Source organism: Astatotilapia calliptera, chromosome 4 (genome assembly GCF_900246225.1).
Source record: "Astatotilapia calliptera chromosome 4, fAstCal1.2, whole genome shotgun sequence".
NCBI lineage: Eukaryota > Metazoa > Chordata > Actinopteri > Cichliformes > Cichlidae > Astatotilapia > Astatotilapia calliptera.
In genome coordinates this window covers 3658882-3678079 of record NC_039305.1, presented here as the reverse complement: position 1 = coordinate 3678079, position 19198 = coordinate 3658882, and the positions used below count along the sequence as shown (strand labels likewise).

Here is a 19198-nt window from a genome sequence, read left to right as displayed (position 1 = left end):
GATATACAACCATGAAAGAGAATAAAATATACTCAGAAGAAGCTACACTCAGCGGATGGGCTCTAACAGTATGAAGCTCATTCTCTCTTCTTAATCTTTTTTTATCACTGTCTTTATATGTTGTGATTAAAAAAATAGCCCTTCAAAGAATTATAAGCGTACAAGAGCCAAGTCATATCTCCCCCAAAAAAAGGACAGAGTTGGAAAAAAGGGGGGAAAACTCATTAAAAGAGGTTTATGACGTGTAGCAAGTTGTGTTCTGGATGTGAACTCGAAACATCAGCAGTGCGTTATGAGCAAATCGCACTTGCTGTTCCGGAGGAGAAACTGTATTATAGCCTATCAAGATATGATGGTGATGGAGTGTGTCTTCTGGTGAGGATAGTACCCCTCCAGAACTGTCCCAGAGTGAGCATTATCACTTCAATTTCCTAAAGTTTTGTTCTCTACTCTCATTTTGTCCTCTAAAGTTTCTATGTTTCTGCGAAAATAGGCGACAAATGTCTTCCACACTTTCCACACGGAGAATGAAATCATCCTTTCAGGACACTTACAGCAACTGGGTTCATCTTAGTTTTGATGGAAACAACTTTGGGCTGAAACTTTCAAAAGATGATGTCATTGCATCAGTTTGCTTGAAGAGTAGCAAAAAACTGTGTCTGTATTATATGTATTATACTTGTACTCCGTTATTTTACTTGACATTCAGATATAACTGTATATGGGAAGGAACCCACTGTGGTGAATACAAAAGACATTAATCCTCTGCTTTAACAGCTTTCACTCCCCCGAGAAAACGTTGCACCGCATTTTTAACCCTGGCTGGAGGGATCTGTTCACATTCAGCCACAAGAGAATTAGTGTGGCCCAGCACTGATATGGGCTAATAAGGCCTGGCTCACTGTCAGCGCTCCAAAGGTGGTGCATGGGACTGCTACCTGACAAAACTGTCAACACCTTGCACCATGTTTCCATCTTCAGTCTGTTGTTGCCTCCTCTCTGAAGGTTTTCTGTAGGTGAGGGACATTTGATTTTTGCTCATATGGGTAATTGTACATCCTCCTGCAGGACTAATGAGCACAATCACCTTTTCAAACTAGAAACCTCGGTGTCAGGTCAAGATGCCAGATGAATCTGCTGTCCTGGTGAGCAGATTCAGAGGCTTTGAACAATGCAAGAGAAAACATTTTCTGCACGCAGATGGTTTTTGAGGAAAAAGACAAACGCTGCTCTGAATAAAGAGTTTGATTTTGTTTATTTGTTTAATCAGGTGACTGATACCATTTTCATCTGTTTATATAGGATATCAATCTCTGCAACCAGCATCTAGTTAGATTATCTTAGCAAACTGGGGGAAATAGTCTGTTTATTTCTGTCCAGTGGTAACGAAATCTGAAATGTCCCTAGAATTTTGACCTAGAACTATTTGGAGAAAAACTGGAACATGATAACAGCAAGAAGCTGGCCTGAAGACAAATATTAAAACATTGTATATTTAGTGCATTATCTGTAGCAGTAACATATGTCCAAAGGAAACAAGGTTAACCTTAGTTTTTGGCCAGAACACACCTTAAAGCAACATGTTTTTAAACTTCCCAGCAGCTGCAGTGCAGCTCAACATGTCGATGCCCTTTTATGCTTCTCTATATTTCATGGAGGTGAAATGTCACACTTTTAGGTCCTGACACACTCCATCTCAGTTTCAGGAATAATTAACAATTGTAAAAAAAAAATGAAGATACCACTATATTTGGTATTCCAAGTATAACAAATGTGTGGGAACCATTTTGCTTTGGTGACACTCATATGGATCCTGCTGCTGTAAGTAACCCTTTAAAACTAAATAAGAGTAAGCCAAACTATTTCAGGCTGGAGTTTGTTGTCAATGAGTGGAGTCATGGAAATAGAGGGAGTCATACAGTGTTTTCCTCAAAGTTTGCAAACACATCAAGTAGAAATAAAATAAAATAATAAATCGAAGCGGCTTTAGGCTCAGGCTGCCTCGCAGGAGCAATTTATATCATGGTGAGCGTCTCCAGCTCATGGTTTTAGTGTTTTAGGTGTTTTCCTTTGAGTGTACAGAACTTGTGAATCATCAACATTTCACCCTGTGAGAAAAAATAAACATAGCTATAGTACAGCATTCATATCTGCACAGAGAGCAGTATTAAAAATCAGGCACTAAAAGGAGTGAAAAATGCTGCCTCCCATCCTCGGATATTTCCTGATTTCTTTCAAGGTCTCAAACTAACAGTGGTGGTCAAAGTGCGTCAGTAATCAGGCTTTAGTCATCCTCTGGGTTTGATAAAAGGAAACAAACGAGCTGTGTTGCCGAGGCGTGATGAAGACCAGGCCTAATGCTCCCACTTGTTTCTTCTCATTATGATAATTTGAAATGCTGTTCGATCTCCGCTTCCCCTGGCCCAAAGGTCTGAGTGATGTTATTGACTTTGAAGTGGCTCTTTGGAGAAATAGGCATTTAACTCTTTGCTAGTTAATGCAGAGAGGTGCGAACCGAGAGCAGAGAGGAGGAGGAGGAGAAGCTGTTTGATGAACCACCTCTACGAGTTTGCATGTTTTTTTTTTTTAAAAACGTTTTCATCTGTTAATTAATGCTGCCATTTTTCATTTTCTTTTAGGCAGCTTTGTGGGAGACAGGAACACTCAACACTGCCACGGTGCTAGCAGACACCTTGTGTTGCTCCTTTGTGTTCACACCAGGCTCTCAGTTACACCCGTGTTCATCCCGATGAGGGGAAATCACCGATTACAGATCTTTTAACACAAACGGGGTTTAAGCTTTAGCATTGGTCATTCTTACACATACGCCTCCAAAAGTCTTAAAGACTTTAATCTAGTCTGAATTATATGAAAACCCAGTTCTGTCCTTACTAAGGTTCCAAAACCTCTGCAGTTTTATCAAAAGCTTTCAGCTACTTCAGAAAAAACAAAGGGCCACTGAAAAGAGGAAATATGAAACCTTGAAATCTGCTGATTTCATTTCTGGCATCCTTAAGCAATGCATATTGACAAGCTAATCAACCCACCTGAGAGTCAGTTTTGCCAGTTTTGCCATTTTATCCCTGTTTAGTATTCTTGTCATCTGCGGCTGCTCTTTTATAAAATGGCAGAGACAGCTGGGAATTCACTGCAGACTCTCCTTAGTTCAGAAGCGCAGCCACACCAGCATTTAACATGGTGAAATGTTTCTGTTAAATTCTTTCCAATAGAGCGTTTTTAATCAATGGATTTACCTGAGGGGGTCAAGTAAATTCAGGTGAGTTGAACTTTGGCGATGTTGCTCTGGTAGCCAATAGCAAACTGTCTTGAGAGCAGTGATCTGTGAAGGAGTGAGCGACTGACTCTGAAGAGGAAAAGTGTGTTTCGGCATTCGTTGGTCCAATTTATCTGACTTCAGTCATTTTAATTATCTTGAGTAACATTGTTACTGTCATTGCTGCTCACAAAACAGAACCAGAATTCAAAAGTTGTTTGGGACTTTTTTTTGTAGATTTTCAGATGGCTCTCAAAATTAAATGACATTTTAAACTAAAGTACGGTCTTTTAGTTCACGTGCATGTACAAATATTCGAAAGATTTCAAATATTTTACCATTTGTTTGGTTCCGTTTTCGCATCGATGTAATCTGCAGGATTTCTGTTGGCCAAGGTTTTCAACTTGTGAGTCTCATAATGTTATTAGAGGAAAAATGAATGAGACTTCACAGCACACTTGCAACTATGAATACTAAAAAGTCACCATTGTCACAATATGAATGTTTTGAATGCCAGCTGGCCCAAGAAGTGCACAATAATCCATGTTTTTACTTTACTTTTCATGTAACTTTTCATAATCTTTGGAGAATCCAGGATATCGAGCAGCTCTGCTGCTCCAACAGTGACGACAAACTTGGAAAATAACTGAATGTGAAATATGTCAGACACTTTGTGTATCTTCCTTAGGTCCTCCGAACACTAAGATATTCACCAGTAGAGGATCGAACAAATGAAGAGATCAGTAACAGCAGGGAAGGATTCACTTAACAGTTGTCAGTCTTAACATGATGATGCAACTGCCTTTTGAGTTGTGAAACAGATGATGTCAGCTTATCTGAGTCTGCATCACGAAGCCTGTGTCTCAACTTGAGGCACAGTACACAGCACGTCCTTTAAACTCTCAAATTTGTTGCTGAAATATTAATTTTCCACAATCTTTGTCTCACCAGGACATTACGGAAAAGAGAACCTGCGCAGCGGAGGCCAAGACATGCACAACTTCATCTCCTCTGGGTTTGTCACACTTGGACGTGGCCACTTGAAAGGTAGTCCATCCTCATTATCTGTTTTTCACTTCACAGTACAGTGAAGTGCAGAATAACAATCATTTCACTCGCTGTGCCGTGCTGTCGAGCTCTTTCTGCCAAATGACTGTGTGCAGGACTGCGCAGTAAAAAAAAAAGTCAAAGAATGTGACTTTTGTTTCAGCTCAGTGGAAACTGGACGCTACAATTCATAATGGCTTTAAGTGACATCTTGCAAAGTTCCCACACAGACACACATTTCTTATCTATGATTAAATCCACACTTCCAATGACAAAGTAACACTTTCCAACTCTGTAGGCAGCCAGTGTGAACGTAGCATGGCACAGTTGTAGATTTCCCTCCTATTGTCCTGTAAGGAGCATTAGATTAAGAATGAGCCGTAAACAAGAGGCCTGTTGTGTTTTTATAGCGCAGCACTCCATAGACGAATCGGGGCAGATGTCCTGGCAGGGCGATCTGGACATCCCCATGTCCTACGGTATGTTCTCTAAATCTTCCATTTTCCAGCCACACAACCTGTTTTCTGCTCACACCTGATAAGAGAAGTTGCTCACACTTCACACACACACACGGATCAGTGGAGTGCCCTTGGCCGATAATCACAGCTCAGTCACCGGGTGTACAGTGCCAGAGTTGTAATATTTTATTTATTCTATGGGAGGTGGTTCTCAGAGCCCTTGGATTTCTGCTGGTGGCTGTTTGACAGCAGCTCTGAATGAATACACTGGTCGGCTTTATTTGTATGACCTCTACGCACAGGTGAGGATGTCAGACGTTAACAGGGCTGCTTTGATGCTTATAAGTGAGAGTCTAGCCAGGGGTTAACACTTTTCAGCAGTCGGGAAGGTAAGTGAAAGGTTCACAGTCTGAAGTTTGTTTGTTTTTCCTTCTTTTGTTGAGTTAACATGTGATTAGTTGTTTTCACATGTGAATTCCTGGAGAATCAGGTTGAAATGGCCCTTTCTCAGCTGTGTCACGCAGCAGATGATCCTCTGTATCAGATGTTTTATTACTACTGGAAATATTGAATTTGCTTATGGCGATGAGTCGCATGTCACCCACTTTCTGACTGTGAGTTATCCAGATAATTACCTGCTCTATTTGCACGAGGGAGCTGGGAGGGTGAAGTGTGCTTAATGTCCAACGTGACTCATTTGGACATTTGGTTTCTGAGACACAGCTCTGCTGGGTAACGTTTAGAGAAGATCGAGGCTGCAGGACGTGATGAGTGACTTTTATGTGACTTTGATCGGGAAAATACTTGCTTTTTAATCGTGTCTTTAGTCTTATGTTCTATTATTGAATGTTGAATCTGCTATTGAATCCTTTCCAGTTCTTAAACCTAAAATGTGTGGTTCATCTTTGAAGTTCTCACTTTTAACATCATAACTGATCCGAATTCTCAGGAGACTGCAATTCAGACCCATGAAGAACATTTTGTTGCAAGCTTGTCTTTTTAAGTGACAATGATGTGCTAAGAGGTGTTTCTCCTTTAGAAAGTGTGGTGGCAGGAGGACTGGTGATTGAACTGATGATTGTAACCTGATAGGTTTCGAGTCCCAGTGATAGAGAGCGACAGAGAGAGCGACAGTGCAGTGGAAATGGCTTTGTGAGATTTAAAAAAAAAGTCTAGTGTCGTTAAAAAGGGGAGAACATTTCTGGATCATTCAGCTTCACACAACCTGAACAAGTTAAATTTGGACCAGTCGAGTTGACCAGCTCGCAGTCCTAACATGTCACCTGAGAAACGCTGAAACTCGTCTCGGTTATGTCTGCACAGACTCTCACTGAGCTAAAACCAGCGAATAAGTGTGTGTCTGTCTGGAAAGATTACATTTGGATTATTGTAAAATTATTGATTGTTGTAAAAATACCGAGAAAAACTCAGTACTCAACATAAAGAAAAGCTCAAGAAAGGACTTCAAATTGCAAATTGTTTGCAACTTCACTCTATGTATGTGAACATTTATCTCTAAACCTTAATATACATACGTAAAAGATACGCTTTTTCAATAAAACCCAGATATAAAGATCAGAGATGATAATTAATCAATTTAAAAATTATCTTTTTAAATGTATTAATGACCACTGAATGTTTTATGTACAGGACTGTGCAAGAGGTTTGAGCCACCCCTCATTTCTTTATATTCTGCTAGAAAAATGGGAAATGTGTGCAGGATGTTATTGTACATACGTTTTTTCAGTTTTTTTAAGGGCACATTGCACACCGTGCTGACACATTTCAGCTAATGACAAAATGCAATTTCATTCTTATGAAGCTGGATTATTTTCTTTTGCAAAAAAACTAACGAATCATGTGTTTAAGCATCAGGCTGTTAACAACAATGTGCCTAAATAGCTGTTTTAAAGTTGGTTCTTTGCCGTCTGTGTGAACTCAATACTATCTTTCCTTGACTTAAGTGGCTTTTTAATGCTTAAATGACTAACAGGAAAAAACAAACAAACAAACAAACAAACAAACAAACAGTGTCCACAGAATATTTTGGAAACACCTTCAGAAACCCTGTAGATCTCCTGCTGGAGAGCACTAAAAAAAATACAACAACGTCCGGCTCCTTGGAAGCAAAAAAAAAAGGAAATGAGGGGTGGCTCAAGACTTTTGCACAGTACAGTATTTTCCCCTGAGGCTAACTTGAGATAAGAAGGACTTGCTCCGAAGCAACAGAACCAACACCAAATAAAATATAGCAGAATGCGTAAAAGCTTTTCATTTAACAGACACAGAAAAACCTTAAAATCTAAGAGTAAAGCGAAATTGTTGCCACTGATAATGAATTTGTTGACATCTATTGTTGGGAACTGGCAAAATCTCAGCCTTGAAGCTCCCTTACAGTAGCACACTGAAGAAGTTGGAGGTAATGCAGAAACTCTACTTGGAAATATTATGAAAGAAGCAAATCGATTTCAAAAGACACAAAATGAGTCAACAGAAATGCTGAAAGTGAAGCTAGCATGCGCATGTCATTAAAGCAAATACTGAACAGCAGTTCTGAAAGCTGGAAACGTCAGCTTTCATGAACTGGATGAATCCCTCTAACTAAAGAGTAACACTTCAGCTGTTGTCTGAGGCAGCGACCCTCTCCTGACTGTACCTGTCACCCTCTCACTGCACCTATTAGCTGACACGCTTTAGCAGCCTGATGGCGGTAGCTGTCACTTCAAAGCGGAGGTCCTGCCAGCTTCCATCATACGTGTCTTCGTTTAACAGCTGGCTGTCGGCGGGATCCCCCCCCCCCACACACACACACACACACACACTTCCCGAACACACGGCTACTGTCAGGAGGAAGTAGACTGACAGATGTGCACGTGTCACAGCTGACTGCATCCTGCCCTGGCTCCAAATCTGCTCCAAAAACATTTATTTATTTATTTGTTTTTAGCAAAGATCATCCACAGCGAACATCTGCACAGGTCAGCTGTTCCAGGCAGACATCACGTCCTTAATTCTGGTTCATGTGAAGAGGTGGAAAGTTCATTTACTCAAGTTCTGTTGTAGTCAGAGACCGTTTGGAGGAATTTTACACATTTCATTCTTTACTTCCTCCCCTTTCTTTCTGTTCTCCTTACCTTCCTTTTCTGGTCTTGCTTCCTTCATTGCTTCCTCTCTCCCTTTCTCCCTTGTGTTATTCTTCCTGTATTCCTCTTTTAGTTTTCAGTTTGTTCCTTTCTTTCACTCTTTCTAGATTGTCACGATGCATTCTCCATTACTTTTCTCCATCCTTTATTTATCTTTTACTGCATTTATCATAGTTTTTGTCCTTCCTGCTTCACCTTCGATGGATCAGTTACCATTAAACACACCAGCGTTGGAGATACAAGGCTTTGGTCACACAGACCAGGTTCAGTAGTTGAACACATTATATCAGTGAAAGAAGAACTATTTCATTAGAAGTCCATTTTCTATTCAGGTACATCCTGGATGCGTTTATTGGCCTAAAAGGCTGGATGAGACATTCACAATCACTCCGTTAGACAATATCTAAGCATGAATACTTTGACCTTACGCCCCATATTGTGTGTGTGTGCAGCATTGTTTTGTTTGTGTGGGGGTGCTATAGTGACAGGAACAGTACAAACAGTACAGATTTGAATGTACGTCAGTCCCACCAAGCTGTTAAACAAAGATCCAAATAATGTCATTAATATTCATGCACCTGTGATATAACATGACTCTCTGAGCTTTGAGTGCATCCACAGAGACACACGAGCATCTCTGGTTTGCCTGCAGGAGTGCTCGGATCAGGTGGTAAAGTGACTAAGTGAGGCTGGATGGATTATATGTAGCGATGCTGCTTAACAGCTCCAGATATCAGTTTATATGCAAGTCAAGCAGATGCAAACAGCTGATGTTTCTAAATATTTTAACTGAATAAAACTGGTTGAGATGCTCCGTGTTTTGGTTTATCCAGAAGTGTGATCACTGTATTTGTTTTGTATAAGGTCTGGTTATGAGATAAGGCAGGAGAAAGCAGGGTGAGTGGTTTATTTTAAGGCCAAAAGTAACATAATTCAGTTTATTTGATTTTTCCTGTTTAACTCCATCATAATTACAAGAGGGTCTACTGTTACATTGTTGATTTAGAAAAGCTTCCTTTAGTAAAAACGCTTGCGCTCCCTTTTGCAAGTCAAGGAATGTCAGTTTAATCAAAGTAGCACAGATTTTAAGGTTTTGTCTAAGAACATGTTCCCAAAGGAAAGGAAAATTCAAAATAAGATCTCTTCTTTGTTCAGCCTGTTTCTCTGAGTTTAATTTGACATCAAAATGACATTCAGGGCATTTTCCTTCTTTCTTTTATCTGAAATAATTAATCAGCAGCGCTTTAGATAACAGTACGATTCAAAGAAAGCTTGACTGGCTTGTGCATCAGTATCAGAAATTTGACTCAGTGATGGAATTAAAGGCTCAGCTTTGTTCTCAGAGTTCTTAGATCTACATCTAAACTTCAGATTGTCATTGATGTGACACAAATCTGTCTATTCTGATTGGTCCAGCACATTTTTTGGTAGATTTTTCAAGTTTTTATTGCTATTTCATTTTTTAGAAATGACTTTCTACCATCCATGGATGGATGGATGTACACGACCGGTGTTACACAAGTTAGCTACAGAGGCAGCTTCTTTCGCTGCGTCCTCAGTCAAACCTGTTTGCACTGGCTGTTGGATGGTTTTATGGACAGAATTTCTAGGCAGAGCCAAGAGGCTGAAGATCACCTCTTTTTGCTGCTGGTGTGGTCCTTCATCAGGCGCTGGCCTTTAGCTCTCACTGGGGTGGTTTGCAGCGTGAAGTGTGAAGCGCCAAGAATGAAAATTAGCAGCTCCAAGTCTGAGACTATTGTTCTCAGCTGGAAAAGGGTGGAGTGCCCACTCTGGGTTGGTAATTAGAGGAGAGACCCCAGGGTAGACCCATGACATGCCTGAGTGATTGTCTCTTTCAGCTGGCTTGGAAAGGCCTCAGTGGCCCCCTGAAAGAGCTGGTGTAGGTGACAGGAAGCGGGGTTTCTGGGCATCTCTGGTTGGACGGCTGCCCCCACATCCTGGACCCAGATAGGGAGCAGAATGTAGATGGATGGACTTCTTTCAAAAGTAGTTATATGACTTTACCAATTATTACACATACATTAGTTTTTCTGTAGTTTTAAATGTCTATTTTGAAACAGAGAACGTTGCTACAGTATTTATTGTTGCGACTACAAAGAAAAGGGTGCCGTAAGCAGCAAGAGTTTTCCTCCAGCTGTTGACATTTAAAAACAATTAGCAATCATTTTCTACTAGTAAAGTAAAATCTGCAGCTTTAAAATACTGTTTAATGGGGTAAATCAGCCACAAAAGCCGTGCAGTAACACGGTCCAGTCATGTTTGGACTGCTGTTTCCCGAATAGTTGTCGACTCACTGTAACTCTGAGGCTAACGTGTAATATCTCGGAGGTTAAACAGTCCCAATGTGTGCATTTAGCGAACATCTCCCAGACATCTTGTGTACAAACATCCCCCTCGTCCTCGGGGCTTATTCATCTCTCTCCTTGTTTTCCCCGCCTGTGGCATCCACTGATGTGCATCCTGCTTAATTACTTTTTCATGAGTTGCTCCCTGTTTTCATCCTGAGGGAATTGTCTTCCAACCTCCCCAACCCCCCCACCTCCCCACCCCGTCATCCCAATCCACTTAAGGTGACCTTGTCTTATTGGGACGCACTGCTGCAGCGCTCCCACCTCCCCTTGCTTTAATCCCTCCAGGCCTACAGTGTGTCTGTGCCTATGCATGTATGGGGCTGCGTAGCTGAGTGTGAGTACAAATGGAGGGGTGTCAAATTGTGCCAAGTAGGTTTCACTTTCCAGTTTGCCTCCATTACCGAGTCCTTATATAGGCTCGTCTTTACAGATGCTCGTAGCGGCTGAAAATCTGAGCATGCTGTAACTGAAAACGTCAAACGTGAGAATCACTGATCAATAAAATCCTGTAAGGTGACATCAGCCAATTGCATACTCATGTTTACCAAACTAGACTATGACACTTTATATTGATTCAAAGGGATCAGTGGTGAGTCAAGCTCCTTCTGGATCCAGTGACGGCTCCCTGCTGCTGCTGCTGCTGCTTGAAATTCTTTCTAAAGTTTCCAACTTCATCTGGAAAGATAAGGATGTGCACCAGCAACCGAGATTTTATTGGTTATAGAAGATCATGCATTCTCCCCTCAGTGTGCAGCCACCGTTTGTGATTGGAGCTGATAATGTGTAATTATTTTTGATATCTGATTTTGAATAGGCTTAATGCTTCCTCGACAGTCTTGGTACAAATATCCAAATATCACTGGGTTGAGATTGTGGTCGTTGTGGAATGCGTCTTGAAAAAAAATGCATGAAATGAAAAAAACTCCTCTAAAAGAAAAGAACTATAATATTTTTGAGTCTAAAAGGGAGACCGATGGTCTAAAACAAAGAATTAGCGATGAAAGAAAGTCTCTTAGAGAATTTTGATTCCTCTGAAGCAAAATATTCTGTTAGTAATAGTCAATGAAGTCAGTGTGTACAGTTGCACTACTGGTACTGAGTGGGTGTGCCCCATTCTACACTCCAATAAATGTCCCATTCAGCTGTACAGTAAGTCTCCCATTTAGCCGGTGGATGTTTCCCAGCAAACCTTCTGGCATTTACCCGTCTCAGAGCTCCTGGGTGGTGAAATAAGATGAATTGAAGGACCATCTGCATCTGCAGCTTGTCTTTTTCTTATAAATCTGCCGTTTTTTCTTTTTGCCGCTTCTGGAAATGGAAATATTTTTCAACAGTAAATCTATTTTATTTTTCCCAGTGTGTACCATTTCAGCTACCTGCTAAACCAAAACAGCCTTTTATTGCTCAACCAAGCCTTCAATTTTCTGGCAGATTTCATGCTCAGTGAGGGTCACAGGCACCAATCAAAATGTTGCTGGTATCATTTTTCGATAGCTACTACATTGTGCATCGACACTACACTCATAATGATAAGCAAAAGTGATGCTGCCTATTTACATAAGACTGTCCAAATAACAACAACAAGAACATTTCATTCACTGCCGGCCTTCAGACTGGTGTGCAGGGTGGTAAAGGAAAACCAGACTGTGCTCACATTTTGGTAAATGACTCAGTTTTTATTGACTTTGCAGTTATTTTTCATCAATCATTACATGCTTTGACCACAGTTTGTTCCACAATTAGTCTTTTCCCAACATTAACTTAACTCATTCACTGCCAGCCATTGGCAGTGAATGAGTTAAACCCATTGACTCATTCACTGCCATTGATGGCTATAGACGTCAATGGCAGTGAATGAGTTAACAATAGTGCATGCTTATGCTCTGTTGTTAGGAGGCTACAAGCAGCATCAATATCATAAAATTCAAGTTATGTGAATATAAACATTATTATTATTATGAAATTAAAATATTATGCCTATATAAGCTGTTGTATGTGCAAAAATGAGTCGTTTCAGCCCATAGGTAGGCGGTTGCTAGGCAACGTGATGATGTCACCATTTCTGGCATAGATAAATATCTTCAGGAGCCCTAACATGTACCTGTGTTTGTGTGTTTGGTAACTGAATTCCTCACCTTGTAGAGCGACATCATGAACAACAAGATGTGGTTTGTTACAGTAAGATTAAAATAAAAAAATTGTCACTGCAAATTGTTTGACAACAAGCCTTTTGATAAGAGCTACTGTTTCTTTCAACCGATTAATATGCTTCCTTCCAATCTTCATATTTATTATTTTATAAAAGATACAAGATCGGAGATGTTCCACGACCGCTATATGTCACAGAGTTACTGAGCTTACAGAGCTACAGGACTTCTATTACAAGGGCAGGAAAGTCTGTGATAGACCCGCTGTGTTCTGCCCACACAGACCAGTTCCCATCCCAACACTTATCTAAAACCAGCAGGGCTACCAGCAGCATCTGATGTATAGTCTTCACAGGTGGTGAAACAGAGCACGGCAATGCTGCTGGTTTTCTACAGGAAATACGACTAGATTTTAAAAAAAAGAAGAAGCTGTTTTGTTTTTCATCAAGTCTCGTCTTCTGCACACTTACTTACAACCCACAGCTCATCTCCCAGCTGGTCACATCTATACAAATGGCAGACGTGGCGTGGGATCCAGGTGTAGACGCAGCATCAAACCTGCTCCATTAAGATGATCAGAGCATTCAAAGGGCTGAGACTCAAAGGCAAGGCATCACATCGGGCGAAATACAAGTGCCTTATCCCTGCAGCGTTTCATCCTGCTCTGCTTTACATATGAACCTAAACGCACAAATCTTGTAAAGGCAAACTGCGCTACTCTCACTATCAGACACCTTTTTTCAGCATAGTGGGGTGGAATAAAATATTCAACATGATGTCAGGGTCATACGGCCTTTGCTGCGGTTGTTTACTGAGATGAGAGGAGCAGGTGGTAACAAGGTTAAATGGACTATTTTTGCATTGTGTATTTATGCAGAAAAATGAATCTGCTTTTATTCCAAAGAGTAATTGGTTTATTTGCATAATATTGCTGGGCCACCATGGGATTATATTGTCATAGAAACTCCATTTTTAAAAGAAGAGCCCATTAGAAACATTTGTCTGTGAGAGACACTTACACTGTCAGCTATTATTTTAACTCAGTTTAAATGCACTATATTTACATGTTGGATTGAGAAATGAGGTAAAAGCTGCAGCTCTCAATTTACCGGTCGATCTACGTCCCTACCCTCACCTATGGCCACGAGCTGTGGGTAGTGACCGAAAGAACGAGATCGCGGATACAAGCGGCGGAAATGAGCTTCCTCCGAAGGGTGGCTGGCCTCTCCCTTAGAGATAGGGTGAGAAGTTCGGCCATCCGGGAGGGGCTTAGAGTAGAGCAGCTGCTGCTCCACATCGAAAGGAGCCAGCTGAGGTGGTTCGGGCATCTGGCAAGGATGCCCCCTGGGCGCCTCCTGGGCGAGGTGTTCCAGGCATGTCCCACCGGGAGGAGGCCCCGGGGCAGACCCAGGACACGCTGGAGAGATTATATCTCTCGGCTGGCCTGGGAACGCCTTGGTATTCCCCCGGACAAGCTGGAGGAGGTGGCTGGGGAGAGGGAGGTCTGGACCTCTTTGCTTAGGCTGCTACCCCCGCGACCCGACCTCGGATAAGCGGATGAAGATGGATGGATGGATGGATGGTAAAAGCTGCAGTCTTCTGCATTTAATTTGGAAGTAAAGTCACAGGAACATAAATAAGTCTTTCTCGCTATAATAATATTTGTCTGTCTTCATTATTAACCTTAAGATTTTTTAAAAAGCATTTATTATAAATTTCAGTTCTTTTGATTCTCCTATATATTGTCTTGATTTCATCATTTCCCTGTGAATGCGATGTTACGTTCTTCGTTGTGTTAACTTCGCCCACACCGTCACCAAAATTTGTATAAGCGATAAAATTTGGTTTGAGCCACCAAGAAATATGAAATTAAGAATTTGGAAAAACACCACAGGCCTGGTTGTCGCTAGCCTACCAAAAACTTAAATGTGAAGAGGGCTGCAAGTCTCTGAGTTTTATGACCACTGGCATTGATGAAAAACAAGGTACAACTTACTGCAAGATGGTCAGTATAAGCTTAATACAAGCCCATGGTACAGTCATGTTAGGCCGCTGTCACACAGGCCTCGAGAGTGGTCGCTGACTGCCTGGCAACCACCTGTTGCTAGGGGAAAATGTGCATTTGAGTGGTTGCTGGCTGTTGCTAGGTGACACTGGTTACAGAGAGACTGCAGACTGCCAGCAGCAGTTTGCACGGAAGATGCCAACTTATCTGCAAACACTCAGCAACTACTCACTGAGTGAAAGTGAAACTGAAGAGTGTGACTCAAAAACCAGAAACAGAGACCAATGATTCAAAGCAGGGTCGCCCTCAAGGCCTGTGTTACCGAAGCGTCATTCATGTCTTCCACAACATTGGCTACTGGATCTGAGTCTGCATGTGGATATGAAATTATAAATAGGATGTTGGTAAAAAGAAATTGTACACACAGACCTCTAAAGCTCTAAAAAGTATGTGAGAGAAGCTGTAGTTTGTAACTTGCGTACCCTCAACAGTGTGATGCTGCAATGCAAAATTCCTTAAAACTTCATGTACAGAGTGCAAAGTCAAATGTATGCAGATATCTGTAGCAAGTGAATCACGTTTTCGTTGCACCAAAATATAAAAACGTTCGCAAATATTTAGCAATAACAAACCTTAATAACTTAAAGGTCACTGCATTTATTGCAGTGCCTGTATGCTAAAACCTTAAGAAGTTCATTTCTGGTGCAACTCTTAAAATCATTGATGTAAACCAGCCTCCAGATAAACCTGGTACGTGACCTTTTTGATTTGTAATAACATATTTGACTGTTTCTGGGCAATTTTCAGGCAGCATCAGTCTGTGATTGGTCTTTATCAAGTCATTTCAAGTCAGCGCAGCGTTTTCCTAATCCTCAACTTTCTCAATGAGCGTGATTCCAAACAGCAGGGAGATGGTGCAGTCTCCGTGCAGAGATCTGCGGCTGCCAAATGCACAATATGAATTGATTTGTCTCCTTATCTCCCCTGTCCATTAAATAGGAGGCTAATGAGCCTGATTAGAGTGGTTAGATGAAACTCACACTTGGAGAATCCCACAAGTCTTTCCAACCACATGGCCGAGAACTGAATATTGAGACTCATTCATGCATCCTGACACACACACAGATAGCCTCTTAACACCTCCTCTGATCCAGCCTCTCCTCATGAATTATGTAGCGCTTGTTTGTACACTGAAATAACATCTCGAGAGCTTACCAAATGGAAGGTCAACCTGAGCTCTCGCCGTATCTTTTCCTGACACCGTTTATCTGAAATTGGAAATATATATTGTCCTTTTTGATATCGAGGCTAGTGCATATCTGTCTGAACATATTTATGTATAACATTTTGTATATCGCTTTGAATTCTAATATCAGGTTTAGTAGTCAATGTTTAAATTAAGAGTATGTAATTTTATAAGTGCAGAAAAAAGTCGAAGTGACTGAATGTGGGTAAAAGTTACAAGTAAAAGATAAAAGGAAGGAAAATGTCTTTACACAGAAGGGCTATTTCGAAGTGCTTCACAAACATTTAAACTGAAAAAATAACCAAGAACTGCCTCATACGGGAGGCTTTAAGAGTATTATGAAAAATGTGAATCCAAATTTAAATGTAATCCCAAAGACATACGAGAGTGAGAAAAATACCTTCCACGGGCACTTTCTGCAGTGCAGTTGTACTGGATCTCACCGCACGCCTTTCTTTTATCAATACTGTGAGTTTCTGCAAACATAAATCATTAGTTAACACAGTTCATTAACAGTCCCTAAAAGCTCAAATTAAACTTGATTTATTATGGCTTCCACTAATTTTCTATTCTGTTTTGAAGTCTGAATCATGGAAAACTACCCTAGAGGAGAATCTAAATATGGAGCTGGAAAACAGGGGCCCTTTAAACGATTACTCCACGAATGCTGTGCTGCAGTTCCATCATATGAAGCAGCTCGCTATGACAGGATATGAACTCACATTCACTGCTCAGACACAAACACTCTGACGGTAAAAGGTGATAAGGAGAAAAAAGGAGAGAAGAAAGCCGCAGGGCCCCCATGGTTGAAGTGGCACAAAGATGATCCGACAATGGCTGAAGGACACGTGGCAGCAGGTGGGTGTGGAGGTCATATGGAAAGGTGGACACCCACTGAGGACAACAGGAAGGGAATGGCTGGTTGTATTTGTAATAGTAGCAAGAGAAGGGGAAGAAAGAGAAAGCAGCCTATGGTATTTATAAATTTGGGATTTTCAGAAGAAACTAGAATCTTGTGAAAAAGGAATAGAGCTGATAAAAGTTACGATCTTCAAATCTAATTTGAGATCATTCCAATTATCTTAGATGTTTAAAGGTTTTAAGAAAATCCACTAAAACGCGTCACAGTGTTGTTTTCCTTCTGATCGTTGAGCTGAAACGAAAGAAAAATGCTCTTTAAGATAATACATCTCTCGTTGAAGTACTAAATCTCTCACTGATGCATTTTATTAATGACATGTTTTTTTATCGTGACTGTTAATGGACCATATGCTGAGTCCAATAAGCATTAATTCATCTGCTCAGACAGCAAACCTGTGAATGAGTCAGGCTCCACTTTCACATCCTTGCCTTTGAAGGCCGGAGGCTGTGCCACCGTAATGCTATTAGCCGCATAACAAAGTTGTGAATTGAATGCCGTGGTGACGAGAAAGCACTCTATGACATGTAAAATCCTATTAGGATGCAGATTAGTGTTATCTGCGCCGCACCTGTCAATATCTATTATGAGTAGGGGGCAAGGACACGGCAGAGCTGGACATGGAAATGCTTCAGTCAGCACACTGTCCACAAGCAAATACCAAGAGGACTGCTTGTATTGGTATGCAAAGAATTAGCTATCGTACAGTAGGCAGGCAAGCTCGAGGCAGCGTTGCTTTTATCATGCGGGACGTATTCTCCCTTTACAATGATGAGGGACTGCATGGGACCAGAGAGCTGCCAGAGCGATAGAATAATTAAAGCGAGAAAAAAGCTGACAACCAAGGATAAAGAAAAAGAGTTTCAGTGTTGTGAGGAGAGGCTGAATGTTAATGTCTCTGTTGTGAAGGACAATATGCTCATTTGGAAAACAAATGGGACTCCATTTCGTAATAGTTACTCTCGTTTGACCAGCAGAGACGCGCACGTTGACATTGTAATGATGGGCTTTTGGCTAAACGTCAAAACTAAGCTTTGGGGAAACAGAGAACGGCCTTAGTCGAGATGAGAAGTGTGTGTTTTGAATCTTGAGAACATCGCTGTGGCAAATAGGGAAAAAGGTAAAAAGAAAACTAACTACCCTGATGTAAGTAAATGGAAAAATATAAGGTAAGAAGCACAAGTAGCAGGGAAAAAACAGATGAGATAAATAATGTAGAGGATGCATTTAAGGATCGATGGCTTTTGGATCTTTCATCATTAAATTCCCTCATAATTAGTATAAATGTAAAAGAGCTTTTTGCAATATGAGATTGAACACCAATCAGGGACCTGGTTAATATTGTGTCGATCCCCTATTTGCTGCCTAAACAGCTCTAACCCTCCACCAAACCCCTGAGGATGTGCTGTGGTATCTGGCACCAAGATATTAGCAACACATCCTTCAAGTCCTTGATGTTGTGAGGTGGGACCACAATTTCATTGGACATATGCTGACTTGTTTGTCCAGCACGCACCACAGATGCTGGATCACTGGTTCGCCACTGCTCCTTCCTTGGACCCCTTTTGATAGATACTGACCACTTCAGACTGGAAACATCCCACAAGAGCTGCAGGTTTGGCGGCCAGTTATCTAGCTATCACATTGTTCCTGCGTCAACTCTGAGGACAAAATGTTCACTTGTCCGCATCACTGCAGCCACTGCACCAATCCGTCTGTCGATCTCCCGCTCCCTTCTCCCATCACTCGTGAATAAGACCCCGAGATACTTAAACTCCTCCACTTGCGGCAGGGTCTCGCCCCATATTGCTTACCTCCAGATGATATCCAAAATTTGCCAAATATAACTGTGGGGAAAAAGAGTGAATGCTCAAATTATCATAGTGATCAGCCTGCAGTTGGGCAGAGATGTGATTCGTGTTCGTGAAATCTTCCCACTCTTCCCGCTCCTCGCTCGTTTTACTGGTGCTTCTTGTCAAATTGCGACCAGTGGCTAGCTTTCACAAAATGATGCTAATTGTATGTAAATCATCATCAGAAATTACATTTGCAGCTCGTCTTCAGGTTGAGTCTTCTGCTCTAAATGCTTCGTTAGTCAGTGCCTCTGCATGTTTTGTGTGAACAGAGCTGCCCACAGATTTCCCGTGACCCTTTGGGCAAACCTAACTTGAATAACTTGAGTGATACAACCCCCACACACATGCACTCACACATGCACGCACGAAGACTCGCTCACAGACCAGGCTTCATTCATAAATCCAGCTCTTTAAAAAGCACAGATGTGAAGCAGTATGAAAAATTCAGCTGCCGTACTGCAGCACACTGTGACAGAGAGTTCAAGGCTTACTACACAGCAAATCTGAGGTGTATAAGCTGTGAGTGGGTAGCACTGAGAGGTCTGCGATTAGTATCATCCCTTGTGTTTTGTCCTGGAAAAGCAACCAGCACACACAGCCCTGCATGACAGAGAGGCTAAGAGACAGAATGAGAAATGTTAAAGAAGGAAACCAAAGGGGAGCAGGGTGAATTCACTTCTACTAAAGGTGGCCTTTTTGCCCATAATGCGATGCATCTATCAGGGGTGTTT

At 41.4% G+C, this 19198-nt stretch overlaps 1 protein-coding gene across 2 annotated transcripts in view; it reads left to right on the top strand.

Annotated features, from left to right (window-relative positions):
* LOC113020238 (shisa family member 6) overlaps nucleotides 1–19198 on the top strand; it is an 84833-nt gene that overhangs the window by 9928 nt on the left and 55707 nt on the right. For both annotated transcript variants that reach the window (XM_026164024.1, XM_026164023.1), the window contains exons 4-5: nucleotides 4226–4321; nucleotides 4732–4800. In XM_026164024.1, coding sequence (XP_026019809.1) covers nucleotides 4226–4321; nucleotides 4732–4800 — 165 coding nt within the window. The remainder of the gene's footprint in view (nucleotides 1–4225; nucleotides 4322–4731; nucleotides 4801–19198) is intronic.